At 39.8% G+C, this 17,139-nt stretch overlaps 1 protein-coding gene across 3 annotated transcripts; it reads left to right on the plus strand.

The window, feature by feature from the left end:
- Positions 1–283: 283 nt before the first annotated feature.
- On the plus strand, positions 284–10,246 carry ZRANB2 (zinc finger RANBP2-type containing 2). 3 transcript variants are annotated; one of them, XM_075615823.1, is made up of 10 exons: positions 284–437; positions 1,802–1,854; positions 1,937–2,072; positions 2,170–2,252; positions 3,311–3,387; positions 4,407–4,556; positions 5,557–5,714; positions 7,257–7,331; positions 8,483–8,641; positions 9,095–10,246. In XM_075615823.1, exons 1-10 carry the CDS (start codon positions 382–384, stop codon positions 9,159–9,161), a joined length of 1,014 nt encoding a protein of 337 aa, XP_075471938.1. In that variant the 5' UTR covers positions 284–381; the 3' UTR covers positions 9,162–10,246. The 3 variants fall into 3 exon arrangements, with proteins under 3 accessions (XP_075471938.1, XP_075471940.1, XP_075471941.1); XM_075615826.1 differs by having other exon boundaries at positions 286–437; positions 1,964–2,072; XM_075615825.1 differs by lacking the exon at positions 9,095–10,246 and having other exon boundaries at positions 8,483–9,087.
- The last annotated feature ends 6,893 nt before the right edge of the window (positions 10,247–17,139 follow it).

A 17,139-nucleotide genomic window follows, 5' to 3' on the forward strand; every position in this document is an offset into this window, starting at 1 on the left:
CGACTTAAGCAGCCTGGTGCGCATGCGCGTTTGAAAGCAGCGCCGCAGCCACCTCCTTCGCCTCCTCTATGCGTTCCACGCCTCCACCTCACTCGGTAATACCGCCAACATTCTCAGAGCGAGGCTTGATCCATTTCCACACGGGCTGTCCCAGATAGTGCCTGTGTCCGCTCAGCTTTCCTATATTACACAACCACAGATATCGTTGGACCCTCGCGATCACAGTATCACCGCTTCGTTATTGATTGTCTTCAAAGGAAAACCTAGATTAACCGCCCTCCCCTCTTTTTTTTTTTTGCTGTTGTAATTAAAGGGGCAGGCTTCTCAGTGGGCGCCTTAGCTCGGGGTCCTTCCTCAGAGAAGAGGACGGTGGCTGCCAACATGTCGACGAAGAATTTTCGTGTCAGCGACGGTGACTGGATCTGCCCGGATAAAAAGTGAGACCCCGCTGCTACCGGCGCCACGCGAAGCATGGCACCCCTCTCCCCATTCCCCGGTGCAGTGACCGCGCCTCGCTACATAATGGCGGCGGGCAGAGGAGGGTCAGCCTGCGGCCTTAGTGCCTCACGCAGCACGGGCTGTAGTAGCTGCATGGGAGGGGGTAGTCCGACGGAGAAGACTGTTTATTATCGTTTGCAAAATCTCACGTCTTTTTATATACAGTATATAAAAAGAAAAATCCGCAGCACTCACCAGATTTGATCAATATTATATCCGGTTTAATTCATCTGCAAGCATCAGGGGGTAAACACAAGAAAACCTGAGTAAGGTTTCGGACTTCCCGGTCCTTTCTCCCCTAGGGACTTGAGAGAGGGGGGGGGGTCCGAAACGTTGCTCCATTTTTCTTGTGTTTACCCGCTGATGCTTGCAGATGAATTAAACCTGATATAATATTGATCAAATCTATATCCAGCTTCTCTAAACCTAGTTTGTTACCCAGTTTATCATATTCGTGCAATGCCTTACATACTAGTACAGTGTTTTTCAACCGGGGTTCCTAGGAACCCTTGGCATCCCCTTTTCATAACATTTGAAAATTGTAACAAATACAAAAGAATTTACACTGTGCCTGATCTCAGACGCGCTATTAGAGAGGGTTGGGGTTCCTTACAATGCATCTGATCTCAGACACGCTATTAGAGAGGGTCGGGGTTCCTTACAATGTATCTGATCTGACGCGCTATTAGAGAGGGTTGGGGTTCCTTACAATGCATCTGATCTCAGACGCGCTATTAGAGAGGGTCGGGGTTCCTTACAATGTATCTGATCTGACGCGCTATTAGAGAGGGTTGGGGTTCTTTACAATGCATCTGATCTCAGACGCGCTATTAGAGACGGATGGGGTTCCCCAGACTTTCACAATATATTTATAGGGTTCATCAATCACAAAAAGGTTAAAAAAAACAAAAACACTGTAGTAACAGTGAGGTTATCACTCCAGGAATGTACGCACATGGCTATATGTTACTATTATGATCAAACTGAAGATGGAGATGAAAATAATGCAGGCAGGTGATATTGAATCCAGCCTGTTGCGATGAGTAAAATTCCAGAAATAAGATTGATTGTCCAATATGGCAACATTTAAGCGTTAGCATTACAACATAGTCCAGATCAGCCTAGCAGTTGGCATTGTGGGTGTGTTTTATTGGTTACATTTGTTTTAGCTGTGTTTATTGCTCACAGTCCTTCATGTGATGGAAGAGGAATATATTCTTGTACAGTATCTACATTTTCTGTCTTTTACACATGCACAGAAAAAAATTCATTTTACTAACAATCATTTTATCTATTCCTGTAGGTGTGGGAATGTTAACTTTGCTAGAAGGACCAGCTGCAACAGATGTGGTCGAGGTAAGTGTCTTTTGAGTTAGTATTAATTTTGTAAATGTTTTTTATCTTTTAAGAGTTGTGGTAATTACTAAACTATTTATAGTCTCAATATCCCTACAATCTTCTTTAGAAAAGACCACTGAAGCTAAAATGATGAAAGCTGGTGGGACAGAAATAGGGAAAACCCTGGCGGAGAAGAGCCGTGGATTGTTCAGTGCTAATGACTGGCAGTGCAAAACGTAAGTCATTTTAATTTCTCTCTTGTACTATGTACAGGATTCTATTGTTTTGCACGTGTACACTTTCTAATGCTTTGTTTCTCCTCTCTTTGATCAGTTGTGGAAATGTGAATTGGGCCAGAAGATCCGAGTGCAACATGTGTAATACACCAAAGTATGCTAAACTGGAGGAAAGAACAGGTAAGGGTAGTCGTGTGATAGATTAATTTATAATGGAGATTATAATTATTTATAATGGAGATTATAATTGACCTAAGGAAATTCAGACAAATATTCTGATTTTTACAAAGTTGTTATAGTTGTTCTATTTTGGACACATTGTGTGGTAGTATTCCTTCCTTAGTTTTTTAATTATGTTTTATGCTAGGCAAGAGCGATCACTGAATCCATAGCGTAGCCCAGGGTGGACAACTCTAGTCCTCTAAGGCCACCAATAGGTCAGGTTTTAAGGGTATCCCAGCTTCAGCACATGTGGCAGTCATTATGCCTGAGCCACCTGTGCTGGAGCCAGGATATCCTGAAAACCTGACCTATTGGTGGCCCTTATGGACTGAAGTTTGCCGTTTTCTGTCCAGTATGTGGAGGTACAGTTAAACATTGAAACTTCTTGTTATAGCACATGCTGATTTTACGATATGAAAACCTTTATCTTTTTAAAGATTAAAAAAAAAAAAAGTACATGAAAATATCCAAATGATGTTCATATGTTTTAATCTTTCCCTATCTGAAAAATATTGCTTTAATTAGTGTTTGGTATCTTTAAAATGTTTGGTGCCCACCACTTCCATTTTATTAATATTTTTATTATATAAAGCTTTGCCATGTACACAATGCTATACAGATATATTTGTTCTTGCCCAATAGCTATAACAATCTGTGTTGCGTTTTTTTTAATTATTTTGTAGTTTCAAGTTACTTGCCCAAGATTGCAAGGAACTTCAGAGGCAATAACTTTAGCACTATAGACCACTCTTTTGTCCTTCAGTTTTGGAGTCTGTCCTTTGACTGTAAAAGTTACATACACTTGCAAGGGCAGAGTTCCCTTTTGTGTATTCAGTTTTCTTTTGGAATCTGGTTGTTTTGTGTATCTTCAATGTTGCTTACATTCACCTTTTTTTTATGTTTTGAACATATGTTAACATTTACAAGGTTTTACACCCTCATGTATTGTATCTAAACAAATTCCTGCAGAATAGATGAAACCCAAGGATTCTCAGACATACTACTATGTTTTTTAGGTTATGGGGGAGGTTTTAATGAACGTGAAAATGTTGAATACATTGAGCGTGAAGAATCTGATGGAGAATATGATGAGGTAAGTGGTTTCTTTTAATCCTTCTCCGTTGTAGTAGTGCTTACCCTACCGTGCTAAAATGCAATTCCTCTTCTATTCATTGGATGAGTTTGAGAGAAATTGCGGAGAGTAATTTGTCCACTATTTCTACTTGAAGGTCTTATAGTATCAATTGATAGGCGATGCCTTTTTATATTTGGACTAATACTGAAGTATTTGTTTACTCTGCACTATTGCAATTTGACTGCCACTGCTATTTCTACTTAATACTTGAAGATCAGATTTTCAAACAACATATCAAATATTATGTAGTAAAGAGACCTGCAAAATTGGGTCAGAACTGGGGGTGGGGGACACAGCACCAGGTTTATTAAAGAAAAAGAAATCGGATTAAAGCTGTGCCATTGTTACTTTTAATGCCCGCTTAGTGTGACACAGGATGTATTTAACAAGCCTAAGGTCTCGGATATAGTGGGCACGCATGGCGTCGCATGCCTGTCGGCCGAGTTATCTGTAGCCCACAGCAACGGGGTGGCGTGGCCGTGAACGGTTCGCCCTCATTGGCTGACCCGGCCGTCGCGCGACAGAAACAAATTATTTTGTCTCGCGAAAAACCTACTGCGCCCTCTATGTCTTTCCTCGTAGAGGTTCGGCCTATTGTCCGCGCCGCTCGCACGCAGTATGGATGCGGCCTAAGGGTCTAGACTAGAACACAAAAAGAAAAGTGAAAATGTGATTTTATTTTTAGAGTGTTTTATAAAAGTATTGCACTAGAAGTTTAGCACATTTATGCTTTGGTTGCGGTAGAATTGTGTTCCTATGTAATTGCTGCTTTGCTCTCTTGCTAGAAGTGATTTCTGGGCACCTCTTGTGCTGATATCGGCTGCGAGATATTCTAGAGATGCATGTAGTAGATTAAAACGTTTTCTTCTCGATTTATTTAAACACTTCAGTTGCTGTGAATTCGTTTAATGTTTTGATATTGTGTTGAAATTGGATAATTTTTTTAATTTATTTTTTCCCCTCCCTTTCCATATTAGTTTGGGCGAAAAAAGAAAAAATACCGTGGCAGGCCATCTAGTTCCAAAACCGTCGTAAAGCCCCCGCCGCCGCCGATGGCGTCGACTGAAGACAAGGAATCTGAAGAGGAGGAAGAAGAGGGAGATCTGTCCAAGTACAAACTGGATGATGTAAGATATATCATTTCAATGTTTTCTTTACTCCTGTCTATGAAATCGTAGCTTGACACACTTCTAAATTTAGTTTTAATTTAAGGCATTTTTATTTTACTTTGAACGATGAATAAATATCCTTCATGTTGATTCATGTTGATTTATACTTGAATATTTTGGAATGATATTGTAAAGTTCTATGACTGTAATTGACAATATGGAAGGGAAGGATGTATTTTTTTCCTTTCTCAATGTAGTATGGATAATTACAGATCGAAAGGGATCATATGCTTTATAGCTAAATACAAACGGAAATTTAATTTTTTAAAGAAAATAAACTTATTTACAAACGTATAAATAAGTGGTCCAGTATTTAAAACAGTGCAGACTGCAAGCATCCCATTTTCTCTCAACCCAATGATGAGGTTTCTTCAGCACCTTCCTTTGGTAATCAAATATTAAGACAATATTGAGGGCCATGTTTGCTAAGCACTCTTTAAGGCACCTGATGACACCTTTCAGCCATTTGACTTGAATGTGCTGAAAAACGCCTTCCAGCATTGGAAGGTGTCTGGCAGGAGGCTGCTTATGGGTCATAAAGCGGCAATCCCCCTCTCCCTGCCCCCCCCCCCCCCCCCAGAAGCACAGTGCGTTCGTGCGCGGTTAGGAACGTCATTTTTAAACTGCACGGGGCTCTGAGGAGCGCTTTATTTTATCCCCTCAGACTCGTAATACTTAAAGCGCTTATCTCCTAAACAGAGCTTTAGATTAAAAAAATAAAAACCGCTTTTGAAAGGACAATAACATGCAACAATAGTGGTGATTGGCACAGACTGCGGTTTTTCTGTCCCCTTAAACCTGCTGTGTGACCCCTTCAGTAGGAATATCTAATGTGGCGATATCTGTAAAATAAGCGAATCCTTCAGACTTTCATTCCAAACATGCACAAGGGAGAAAAAAAGGGCTATTGTCACCATAAATATTTGGGGAACGGTCTTGAATGTTACTTCTTTTTTAGGATGAGGATGAAGAGGAAGATGGGGATCTATCAAAATATAATCTTGACGGAAGCGAAGAGGAAGATGATAGTAAAAATAAGAAACCTACACGTAGCAGTAGATCTAAATCCCGCTCTTCACGCTCATCTTCCCACACCAGCTCAAGGTCTAGGTCCAGGTAAACGGGTACAGGTCAAGGGTAAAGCGAGGCAAAATGTCAGTATCTACTTAACTTTCTTATTTACTTTTTATATACATTATTATCTATTAATGTTCTAGTTTTCTTTAACCTCAAAGCTTTTTTGTCACTGTAATTCATACTCAGCACTACTATTTATTAGTTCAAGTTCTGCATTTGCAATTCTTGTAGTAAAGATATATATTATTTTTAAGAGCATGATATTGATAACATTTTGTAACCTATAACTTGCCACACTAGCTTTTTATTTTTAAATCATCTAACTGATGATATTAATGTGTAGTTATTAATTGGATAATGTTACCTGATTAGCCGTTAATTGTCTGTCTTGCTGAAATCGTATACGTATAGTATGTTTTAAGGAATATATATTATTTTTTTTTAACTGCATTAAATGTAAACATTAAATGTGACTGCAGCATAGCTTCGCAGGAAATGTGAAGCTCGTGTAAACACACATTGCAATATTGTTTGATACAAACAATAGTGGATTACATTGCTCACGGCTGTTTTTCCGAATTGTATCTTTGTATGCATCCATACTATGCTATCAGTTTTGAATCTTATTTAATTTCAACTAGATTTCTCCCATTCAGTGTCTGTGTCACTTGCAAAGATTTCTGGTGCAAATTAGGAATGGCTAATTAAGAACTAAACTGTGTGCTATTTATCAATACCTGATACAAGTCCCTTTTATTTTTTTTTAATGTAGAATTTTCTGGACTGTGGTTTAAATGTTTTTGTCCAGTATGCAATTTAATACAATGGTTCCTGGTCCATTTTAACAATGTATTTTACAATTACGCTATTTAGAAAGGCCAACTGTGTTGCGTAATATGATGGTCAATATGAACCTCTCCAGTTAGCACAGTAACAGATCACTGTACTGGATCCGTAACAGATCGCTGGATTAGATACTTCCTTTAGCTGTAGACGTGCCTATTTCTTGGTTCTTTTTCCTATACTGTATTGCTCATTTTAACTTTTTATGCCTAACTATTTGTATACTTCAGTGCTATACATTTGGTCGCCCTAGCTACAGCAGCAATAGGCTTTATATTGTATGCATATAAAGCACACATTGCAATGTGCACTTCTAGAACTATAGGTTCAGTATTTAGTCTTTTTTTTTTAAATTTAATCCAAACTGGCAACAACCTTTATATACTTGGATGTAGATTAGCTGTAACTGATCAGTGATACCATGGTAGAGTTGTCCGTCCTAGTTTCAAGCGATGTTGCTAAGCTTCTTTAAGTATAAGGTAGTAATAAAAAGGTAACGTGTCTGTCATTCTGTTCTACTTAAGGAAGCATGGCAACATTACTTTATCAGATTTACAATGTATAGCATGGACATATTTATAGTTAATGAAACTAGGCATATAGACTTAATTAGAACTTTATACACCAGAGAGAACCGCAGGGAGCAGTGAGTTAAATGTGTGATTTGTAAGATTAACCACAAATTTCGTATTGAATAGTAGTACTGGAAAAAAATGCCCCGTGTTGTTTCATATCCAGGTCGAGAAGCTCTTCCAGTTCCAGATCTCGTTCCCGTTCAAGAGACAAATCTAGAATTCGTGGGTCGAAATCAAGGTGAATAGGGGTACCACTCTCTGCCGCAGAGAGAGAGCGTGTTTTCCAGGACCACGTTGGGCTTGAACACTTGAAAATAGTATCATTATTTTCTTAAAGACTAACTGAGTATTTTTCTCAAATATGGAGTAGTACCTATAATTATGTTCAGTAGAGCATTGTTGATGTCTGAGAAGTGCAATTTAAAGAAGTTTGTATGCTCCTTAGTCTTTAATGGATATTATATTGTCAAACTGATTGCACTGATGGGGGTTTTTTTTGGGTGCGTTTAAAAAAAAATGTATGTCAACTTTTGTGTTTTTACAAATATCTAAATGTGTAATTTTTAACTCTTCCTTTGTTTTTAATAAATGATTTCCTTCATGTGGGCTAAAGGGAAATAATCAGCTAAAACATTGTAAACTATATCCAAGCAATGAAACAAAATATAGTGTTGTATGGGCATCCAAATTAAGTGATTAGAGAGGTAATGTCAGTTTTTAAAAATGTGACCTGTTTCATTAAGACCAATGGAGAGATTTAAAGGGACAGGTAGGTTTATCAAAAGGAAATATCCCACCAGTTTCAATTTGTCTTACTCTGCTATAACTCAACATTTCATTAATAAACATGTTACACATTTAAAACCAGGTGTCATTTGCACACTATAATTAGCTATTGCATGAAAATTGGTAACAATAATCTTGTGTTAGAATGCATTTATAGTTGATCGGTAATGTTTGTGGGCCATATGCAGTATGAATGCAAAAAGTTATACAGCTGTACGAGACGACATCAAAATAACAATTCCACTTCCTTATTGACTACAAATTGTATTATCTTTAAATACTGGTTTCTGCATTCTGGTTTTGATGACCGCACACAATTTGTCGTCATATTTTAATCCACATGCAAGTAATTTATTATACTTTTTATTTTCCATTTTTTGTGTGCGGGGGGAAAACATTGCTGTCTTGCACTTTTAATCGTCAAAAAAAGTACATGAACTTTTTTTTATATATATATATTATTTTTTTTTGCCGTGAAAGATCTGTTTGTAGAATAACAATCCTTGTTGCCAAACAGACTTTTTTTTTTGTTACTGTGACATGAAAGTTTTTTGTGATATTCACAAGTTGCATGCAATAAATTACATTCATTTTTACTCCAAGATCCAGCTCCAGATCCCAAAAGGGGTCTTCTCCACGAAAAAGATCTTACCACAGCTCTCCACCTTCATCTCCCGAGAAGGGCAAGAAGAGAAATCGCTCTAGATCCTCATCTGGTGGCGACCGCAAAAAAAGGAGAACAAGATCACGGTCACCCGAAAGGTTTGGGTTACTGTAGAATTAGAAGGGGGAATTCTGTTTTGTTTTTTAAATGGAAGAAGCACAGTTGTCGTTTTCTCCGGTTTTGTTTACAAACTGTCCCAACAAACGTTTTGGGCAATGAAGGCAAAATAAATGTGACAGGTTTTTTTTTGTTTAACACTTACTCCTATAACCTAGTATTGTTACATCCATATAAAAGTAGATATCTGCAGAGCTCTTCAGCCTTTAAGTCATTGTACGGAGTGTAACCAGGTTTATTAATCGGATTGCACCTTCTATAACTTTGCTATGGGACAAATGGTCTTTGAATATGGATGAAATGCAAAAACAAAATAGTCCTTTTTTTGTTTTTTTTTCCCACATGCTCTATGGTAGACATGTTGTTACACTTTTATTGTTCCCTTCATTTTTATCTCTCCGTCAATTGCAAACGTTGTAATTTCTGTTTTGCAGACGCCGAAGGTCGTCATCTGGATCCTCTCACTCGGGCTCCCGCTCTACAACTTCCAAAAAGAAATAATAGCTTTTAGGAGCAGTGGCTTACCCCAGTGTATTGCATGAGGCTCATTCAAATAAAACAAAAGCTAACTTCCTGTCTTATTTGATCAGCAGTGGTACAGAAGAACTATTAATGGTAACGGGGTGCATATCTGTGATTCCTCCGCTACAACTGGAGTGAATCTTCCATTTAAAAGTAGCATTGTGAGACATAATACAATGAAACATTCATGGTTTTCTAAAGTGCTTGTTACATTTTTTTTATTTTTTTTAAATAGCAAACTAATGTTGCATTTATCTAGGCTTTCATTGCAGTAAGATGGTTTTACTTTTTATTATTTTTTTAAAGCCTTGCTATAAATTATACTTTAATGGGAGTTAATTTGATATTTTTTTTTTTTAACATGTTTCTAAAATTAGTTCAAAGAATTAAATATGAATGTTTGCTTCTAAATAATGAATACGCATAGGATTCTGCCTTTTTGCAACACGGCTTAAATGCATAGAATAAGTATTTTCTGGCAGCCAAAAAAGAAAAAAAGTTCTGTATAGTCCTATTAGATCAAAAAAGAAATGTAAACTTCAGTGGCATTGCTAAGGTAAGTATTAGGAATAAGTATTAAAGCCCGAAGTCTCAATTTTATTTACTATTTGCCCTCAGATTACAAAATTATTTTTACTTAAATAGCTGAAATTTTAATGTACAACTTAAGGCTTCAGTTGTTTTCTACTTTGGGTAATTCTTTTAATCGCTTTGGCTTACATGATGTAGTTGTCTTTAGTTCTGTATTTCAGCTTTTCCTGAATGTAAAGTGTCACTCAAGGAATATTTGTAATTGTGTCTACTGCTTCTTTAAACCTATTTAAATATGTGCATAACTTCTTAACCAATTGTTGCTAGAAGTTACCAATAGTATAGTCATCTTTGTATACAAATGTGTGCTGACCAGGTGAGACCTTTTTTTACCATTATTTAGAAAACTGCAAACTATAAGGGCCTTTTTGTTCTGAAACAAATGATGGTTTTGGTTTAGCTAAAATGTAGTTGATTTCAGGAAGCTATGTTGTAGAAACATGTCAATAAAAACGGACTCATGCACCCACTAAGTTTCTTTTTCTGTGTAGTCATTTTATTAAAACTACAGGCAGTCCTCGTTTTACAACGCTTCGTTTTACAACGAATGGCTTATCCAACGCTATGCAATGCATACCAATGTTAATTTTTACAGCGCCAAAACGGCTTATACGACGCTCTGCAAAGTTGTTTGTGTATATAATATATAATTTGTGTGTGCTGCATATCTTATTGTCTGCGTTAAATATTTTGTGTATTTTAGCATTAAAAATGCCTTCAGGAACAGAACCTTTCATTTAAACAGTGTTCCTATGGGAAAACGTGTTTCGCTATCCAACGCCATTTTGAGTAACGCATTGTGTCGGATAACCGAGGACTGCCTGTAGTTAAATTTGCCCCACTATGAGTTTATCTATCGTCACACAATCTACCAAGTAACAGCTCCCAAAATAAGTTGTGACTAATGATGGTTGCCTGGTACCAGAGTTAACCATGATGCAATCTGGGTTTCTAGCCAGTGTACCCCTTCTTTTTTTTTTTTTAATATAAATCTGGGCTACTCAACTCCAGTCATCAAAAGACCCTCAACAGGTCAGGATATCCCAGCTTCAGCGTAGGTGACTTTATCAGTACCTGCTTCAACTAAGCCTTTGAGCCACCTGAGCTGTTGGGAGGGCTCGAGTTGAGCACCCTGCCTTTATAAATATGAACACATTAACACAAACACAGTTGAAGTGTTCTGAGCAATACATGTCTTCCATGTAATGTGATGGTCTGTTATTTTATTTATTTTCCTTCACGCTTTCTAATGCAACAATGTCTCAAATTACAGATTCAATATATATTAGATTTTCCATGCATTTGTGCCAGTTTACCCTTTTTTAAACAATTAGCTGTAAGAGACATTGATGGCCTACTAGACATTGCATGTTTTAAGTTATATATATATATATATATATATAGTCTGGAAAGAAAATGTGTGCCCTTTATTCATTTTAAAATATGGTTTGTTTTTGTTGTAATCACCCTTGTACCACCATCCCTCAAAGACGTCCATGATGAAGAAAACGCCAATATACTGAGCTGAAAGCGCTCCTGAGCTTGTCCTTGGGCCCCACGCAGAATTTTGCAGCTTTTTAAATGTTAGTGTCACACTTAACGTAGTTGATCCTGTTCTTTATCACACAGTATTAATTACAGACCGCATTAGCTTTGTATGTTGTAAAGCGTTGTGGAACGTTTTTAGTACAGATGAACATTCATGCAAGTCCAGAATGAAAAAATGATATCTGTACATTCAAAGAGGTTTTTTTTTTTGGTAAGTTGTTTGCTGAAAATGTAATAAATCATTGACTTGGTTTTCAAATCCAAAAGCAATTTTTTTTCCGGTGTCCATTTTCTATATTTTAACGTTCATATCTCCTTCAGATGAAGGGAATGAGCAGCACTCCATAGGACTTGTACAAAATAGTGTTAAGATGGAATCAACATTTTGATCCCCAACTTGGACCGTCTATTTTGGTACAAGTCCCTTGGAGTGCTGCTCATTTCTTTCATCTGAGGGAGATTTTAGCTTTTTGCTGATTGTGCCTTTTGGCGCTGGGCATGTACCTGAAGCACTCACTGCCTGCTCCAGAGTCCGGAGAGTGCACATTTACTTCCCCATTTTGCGTTTTCTATATTTTACTTGTAACACCCCTTCCTCCTCTCAGGGAGATATGCATGTTATGGTGCTACCTGTTAGGATCACAAGAGGCCTAAGCCTTCGCGCCTGGGGGTGGCTGGTGCAGCGCCTCCACCTGTGAGGATCCCTACGTTGGTGGGATTCCCCCTCACGGTAACCGGTATACCTTCCAATAAACACAACAAAATATATACACCCTATTTACTATGGTCCCATAGTCTCAGCAATGCATTATACACAATCACAATAACTTCCCCAAAAGTACTGATGGTGCCCATGGCACCTAAAACCCAATGGTCCATCCAAAAAGTCCCACCCAGATATATGTGAGCACCGTGCTACCCTCCCATTGTGGTGTTGATGCACGTGGTGGTACCTTCCTGGCTACTCGAGTACACCAGGGGATTTGTAGAAAGGTGGCACGCGTGGTCCCCATAATGTAGGGCCCCCAACACAATCCCCTTCTTGCCTTACGTCTGCTAGCACTGTGAGCGATTCTGCCATGCCTGGGGAATCGTACGGTGCGGTTCCGTCTTCTCTGCTGAGTCGTCTGTATACTCAGGGGCGAGTCCCTTATTATGGGCCGGCCCTACAATATATCCACTACCATGTAGGGCAAGCATGTCAAACTTGCGGCCCACAATGAACATAGGCCCAGCTCGCCAATATTAACTCATGCTGCGCGCGCTATCTGCTAAGGCAAAAAAAAAAAACCTCCCCCCTCTCCCGATTGGCTGGCACGTGTTGGCACGCTGCCAGAAAAAAAATTTGGCCCATTTGGCCCGGAGCCAGCTCTATCCGCGCTTGCATAGTGAGGCCCGCCTCTTCCTGCTGCTCGCCTCTTCCTGCTGCATGGAGCAAGTCAGGTGACTACTGCTCCATGCCTGCCTTGCTTCCCCCTTGCCCTCCTGCTCCGATTTCCTCCCCCGTTCCGATTTTGTGTGTGTGTGTGTCTGCGATCACGGGCCCCCCTCCTCCCCCTCGTGCAGAGAGATATGCTGCAGATGCCGGCCGGGTGTTAGCATAACAGCATAGTTGCGATCACAGCACCACTCCCCTCTGTGCAGAGAGAGCATGGCCGCCCCCCTCCATAAGGTGCAGAGAGTTTAGTGGAGATCCCACGGACAGGGGTAGGTCTTCACAGCAGCCCCCCTCCCCCCTGTCAAATCTCTGTGTGAGCTGCACGTGCAGATGGAGATCTGTGTGTCTGTCTGAGTGTGTGTGAGTGTATCTGAGTGTGAGAGTGTCTGAGAGTGAGTGTGTGAGAGAGTGTCTGTCTGAGAGAGTGTCTGTCTGTGTCTGAGAGAGAGAGAGTGAGTGTCTGTCTGAGAGTGAGAGTGTCTGTCTGAGAGAGAGAGTGAGTGTCTGTCTGAGAGAGAGAGTGAGAGTCTGTCTGAGAGAGAGAGTGAGAGTGTCTGTCTGAGAGAGAGAGTGTCTGTCAGAGAGAGAGAGTGAGAGTGTCTGTCAGAGAGAGAGTGAGAGTGTATGTCAGAGAGAGAGTGAGAGTGTCTGTCAGAGAGAGAGTGAGTGTCTGTCAGAGAGTGAGAGTGTCTGTCAGATAGAGAGAGTGAGAGTGTGTCTGTCAGAGAGAGAGTGAGAGTGTCTGTCAGAGAGAGAGAGTGAGAGTGTCTGTCAGAGAGAGAGAGTGAGAGTGTGTCTGTCAGAGAGAGAGAGTGAGAGTGTCTGTCAGAGAGAGAGAGTGAGAGTGTCTGTCAGAGAGAGAGTGTCAGTCAGTCAGAGAGAGAGAGAGAGTCAGAGATGTCAAGTGTCAAGTAGAAAATATTAATATTATCGTTTTGTTTTTATACTGTACTTTTCTAAATAAACCTACATTTCTATGAAAATGTAAGTTTTTGTTTTTTTGCGGCCCACCTAAACCTTGTTTATTTGGCCCGTGTTAGCCTTTGAGTTTGACATGCTTGATGTAGGGCATACTATCTGGGGCTTAGGAGAAATGGGTGTGGCCTAGTCCAGGGGGCTTGACAAGCTTTCTGGCCACTACCTCTCCCTTTGCCGGCTCCAGTCTGCAGAGGAAATCCTGAATGACAGGATCAACTCTTCCTGCAGTGCCAACCTCAAGATGTCTGCTGCCTTACACATAGTACATATGTATGTGGCTGCGCCAACCACAACATGGCCAACACAGCTCACTAACCCCTCCCATGCGACGGGACCACTGTCAGGGAGGAGGCAAGGGAGGGTACCCTGCTACATACCACTTACAACAAAGTAAATCCTGTAATAAATGCTCTGCCTACATTAGCATTTTGGTGGATTTCTATGCCAGCTTATATATTTCATAGGATTGATCTACAGGTTTAGAGCTAAACAAGAAGTTCTAGCAAACGCATAAACGGGTTTCATAGCGTTAAGTCTCTAACCATGAAATGTTGCAATCTGATTTGATTACCACTTGTTGCTTTAGGTTTAGTTTAAACTTTAATGTAGCTAGTCAGCAAATCTATTTTTTGGTTCTTGTAAAGGTTTTAAAACCCAGAGTCTAAATGATATCAGCAGAGTGAAGGAGGATCGGTATGACGTCTGGACCTGACATCATACCGATCCTCCTTCACTCTGCTGCTATCCCAGGATTGGACAAGACGCCGACAGAAACGCTCAGCTTCACTGCTAACATGTGGCCACAAGGATAAGGGACATGGCGACTGATCGTGAGTAAATAGTACACTCCACGCCATATACAAGCTTCTCTTTGGACCTTTGTGCGTATACTTCAGCTGCATTTTATTTGTGATGCTGCTGATGCCCTTTCCCCTGGAGGCTACCCTAGTATCCCTCATATAGCGCCCATTTCTGTCAGTGGAGCAAATAAATAAATATATTCATTGCTGACTGTTATACATACAGCGCGGCTCCTTGAGCTAGCAACCGGCTCATTTTCTATATCTAAATGATATCACTCAAGTATGTCAAATCCAATTTCTCAGATTTGCACAGGTAATGAATGAAATTATGATTTATGTGGGTGTTTTCTCAGCTTGGCCACACTTCTAGGTATAACTACTCAATATTTGCAATTAACTGCATTTGTGTGGGTGGCTGATTTATTGGGACCATACTACATGTGTGAGCAAATAACTGAAAGGAAGCCTCTCGTCCTGAGGCATCAGAAAGACCCCCCTCCCCTCCTGATCATCTCCCATATATATGGATATGTGCCCAAACACAGCTTGCATTTAAATGCCAACATGATGGTGTAATGTACTATATAGGCACACCGAGTATCAAATGATGAAAAATATACTTTTTAGAACATCTAATGTATAGGTTATTATACAGGGCTCTTCAATATTAATGTGTGGATGTGTCAAAGATTAGACTGCAAACTTTCGGTCTAACGTTTCTATTCCCTTGCAAACCCACAGGCGGTCGTTCAAACTTTTTGTTATTCAAATAACGCATCATATTTTCGGGGGTTTTTTAAGGCAGGTTTTTTTCTTTTTGAGTTCCCCCCAAAAAAATCAAAATTAGTCAAGAAAGCGTTTTTGATTGAATTTGAAGTGTGGTGGGAAATTCCCCCATTTTTACTCTTCAGTCATTTTTGCAAAGTTAAAAGGAACGGAGATAATTAAAATATATATATTTTATATAGCAATAGTGCAATTGAAAAAAATCACACGCAAAAACAATTAACTGTAGTGTGTGGGATTGCATCTACAGTATTTTGCTGCAGGGAGTGTAAGGCTGAGTCTCTGCTGCCTGCTGCAGCGCCCGATATGACAGGCGCAGCAGGGACGAGAGCTGCTCCTCAATGGGGCTGGGCACACTAACTACATTGCTCGCCTCGCTGCGTGACCAGATTTCTCTGAAGACAGGAAATCTGTGTGCACAACTTGCGACAGAGAGCTGGCCACGCCCCCCGGCAGTTCAGCCAATGCGGGCGAACCTGCCGGGTGACATCATGGCCACACACTCTGCCACGCCCCCGTCACGCCCACCCCATCTTTCCCCCTGCAGCTCACTGCAGACCGGGGATCTCGGATGCACGCGCCGGCAGCCTGATAGGCGCGCGTGCAGCGCCGGCACAGGGGCCTCAGTCTAAAGCTTCACCAGGCGAAGTAGATGAAAACCTGCCACAGCACAGATAATTGTTACACATGCTGCCTTTTTTATTACACTATTGCTGTATAAAATATATATTTGTACTTCTCTCTGTTTTTTGCGCTTTGTGAAAATGGTTGAAGTGTAGAGATGCACAAACTTTCCACAACACTTCAAATCCGCTGGGAGAATAGAATGAGAGACTAGAATCAAGTATTTGCTCAAAACTCTTGAGCTGCAATGCAACTTCATACTCTAATTTCATTAATGACATTACTCATGATTTGGAGTATGTTAATATTTATTCATAAAATGTTTTCCCAGGAAGTAATACATTGAGAGTTTTGTCTCGTTTTCAAGTATGCCCTGCGCACAGAGTTATGATGAGAATACATGCCTACATTAAATTAACAGAGATTATACATTATATTTAAAGACATTGCATGAGCAGTTGAAGATAATATATGTTATAGTCGTATGTAACAGTTACAGACCACATTAAAATGTGAGACAGCTTTAGTTTTGAAAGGACTGGTGGTGGGGCTTTGAGGGTCTCCGGTAGACTGTTCCAGTTGTGAGGTTCAATAATTTAAGAAATTAAAATCAAATGGCACTCCACTGGCTTTGAAACAAATAAAAAATAATACATTTATTATAGCTGTTTATTATGAATGTTTCGCTCCCACTTTCAGACGTTTGTCTTGACACACTCCAAATTGTGAGTAATGTGATTCATGCTGTTACAGTATGAAGTTACATTTTAGCTTGAGAGTTTTTAGCAAATACCTGATTCTATTCTCTCATTCTTTACCTGCATTGTCCAGATTGATTATTTTAATCCCCATGTGCAGTTTTGTTTATAGAAGGGACAAGGACAAGGGCATTCATGCTGTTCTCAGTGGGAATTTGAGTAGTGCCTGGCGCAGGGTAGAACTTGGCAAACCATTTGACCCGCCTGGCTTTAAGGAAGTATTTGCACAAACCAATTGGAACAGAAGGTGTCTATTTTTACTTTTGAGTTCATATTTGCTGTCGTGTTGGCATTGCAAAATCAACAAGAAAAAAAAATCACAAAAGCGTGTTAAAAATATACTGTGTTTGTATATACAGTTATTTGGAATTATTTTAAGTATTCAAAATAAAATGCAAAACACCAAGATCACAGTAACTAACCTCTGCACT

This window comes from Ascaphus truei, chromosome 10 (genome assembly GCF_040206685.1).
Source record: "Ascaphus truei isolate aAscTru1 chromosome 10, aAscTru1.hap1, whole genome shotgun sequence".
Classification (NCBI taxonomy): Eukaryota; Metazoa; Chordata; class Amphibia; order Anura; family Ascaphidae; genus Ascaphus; species Ascaphus truei.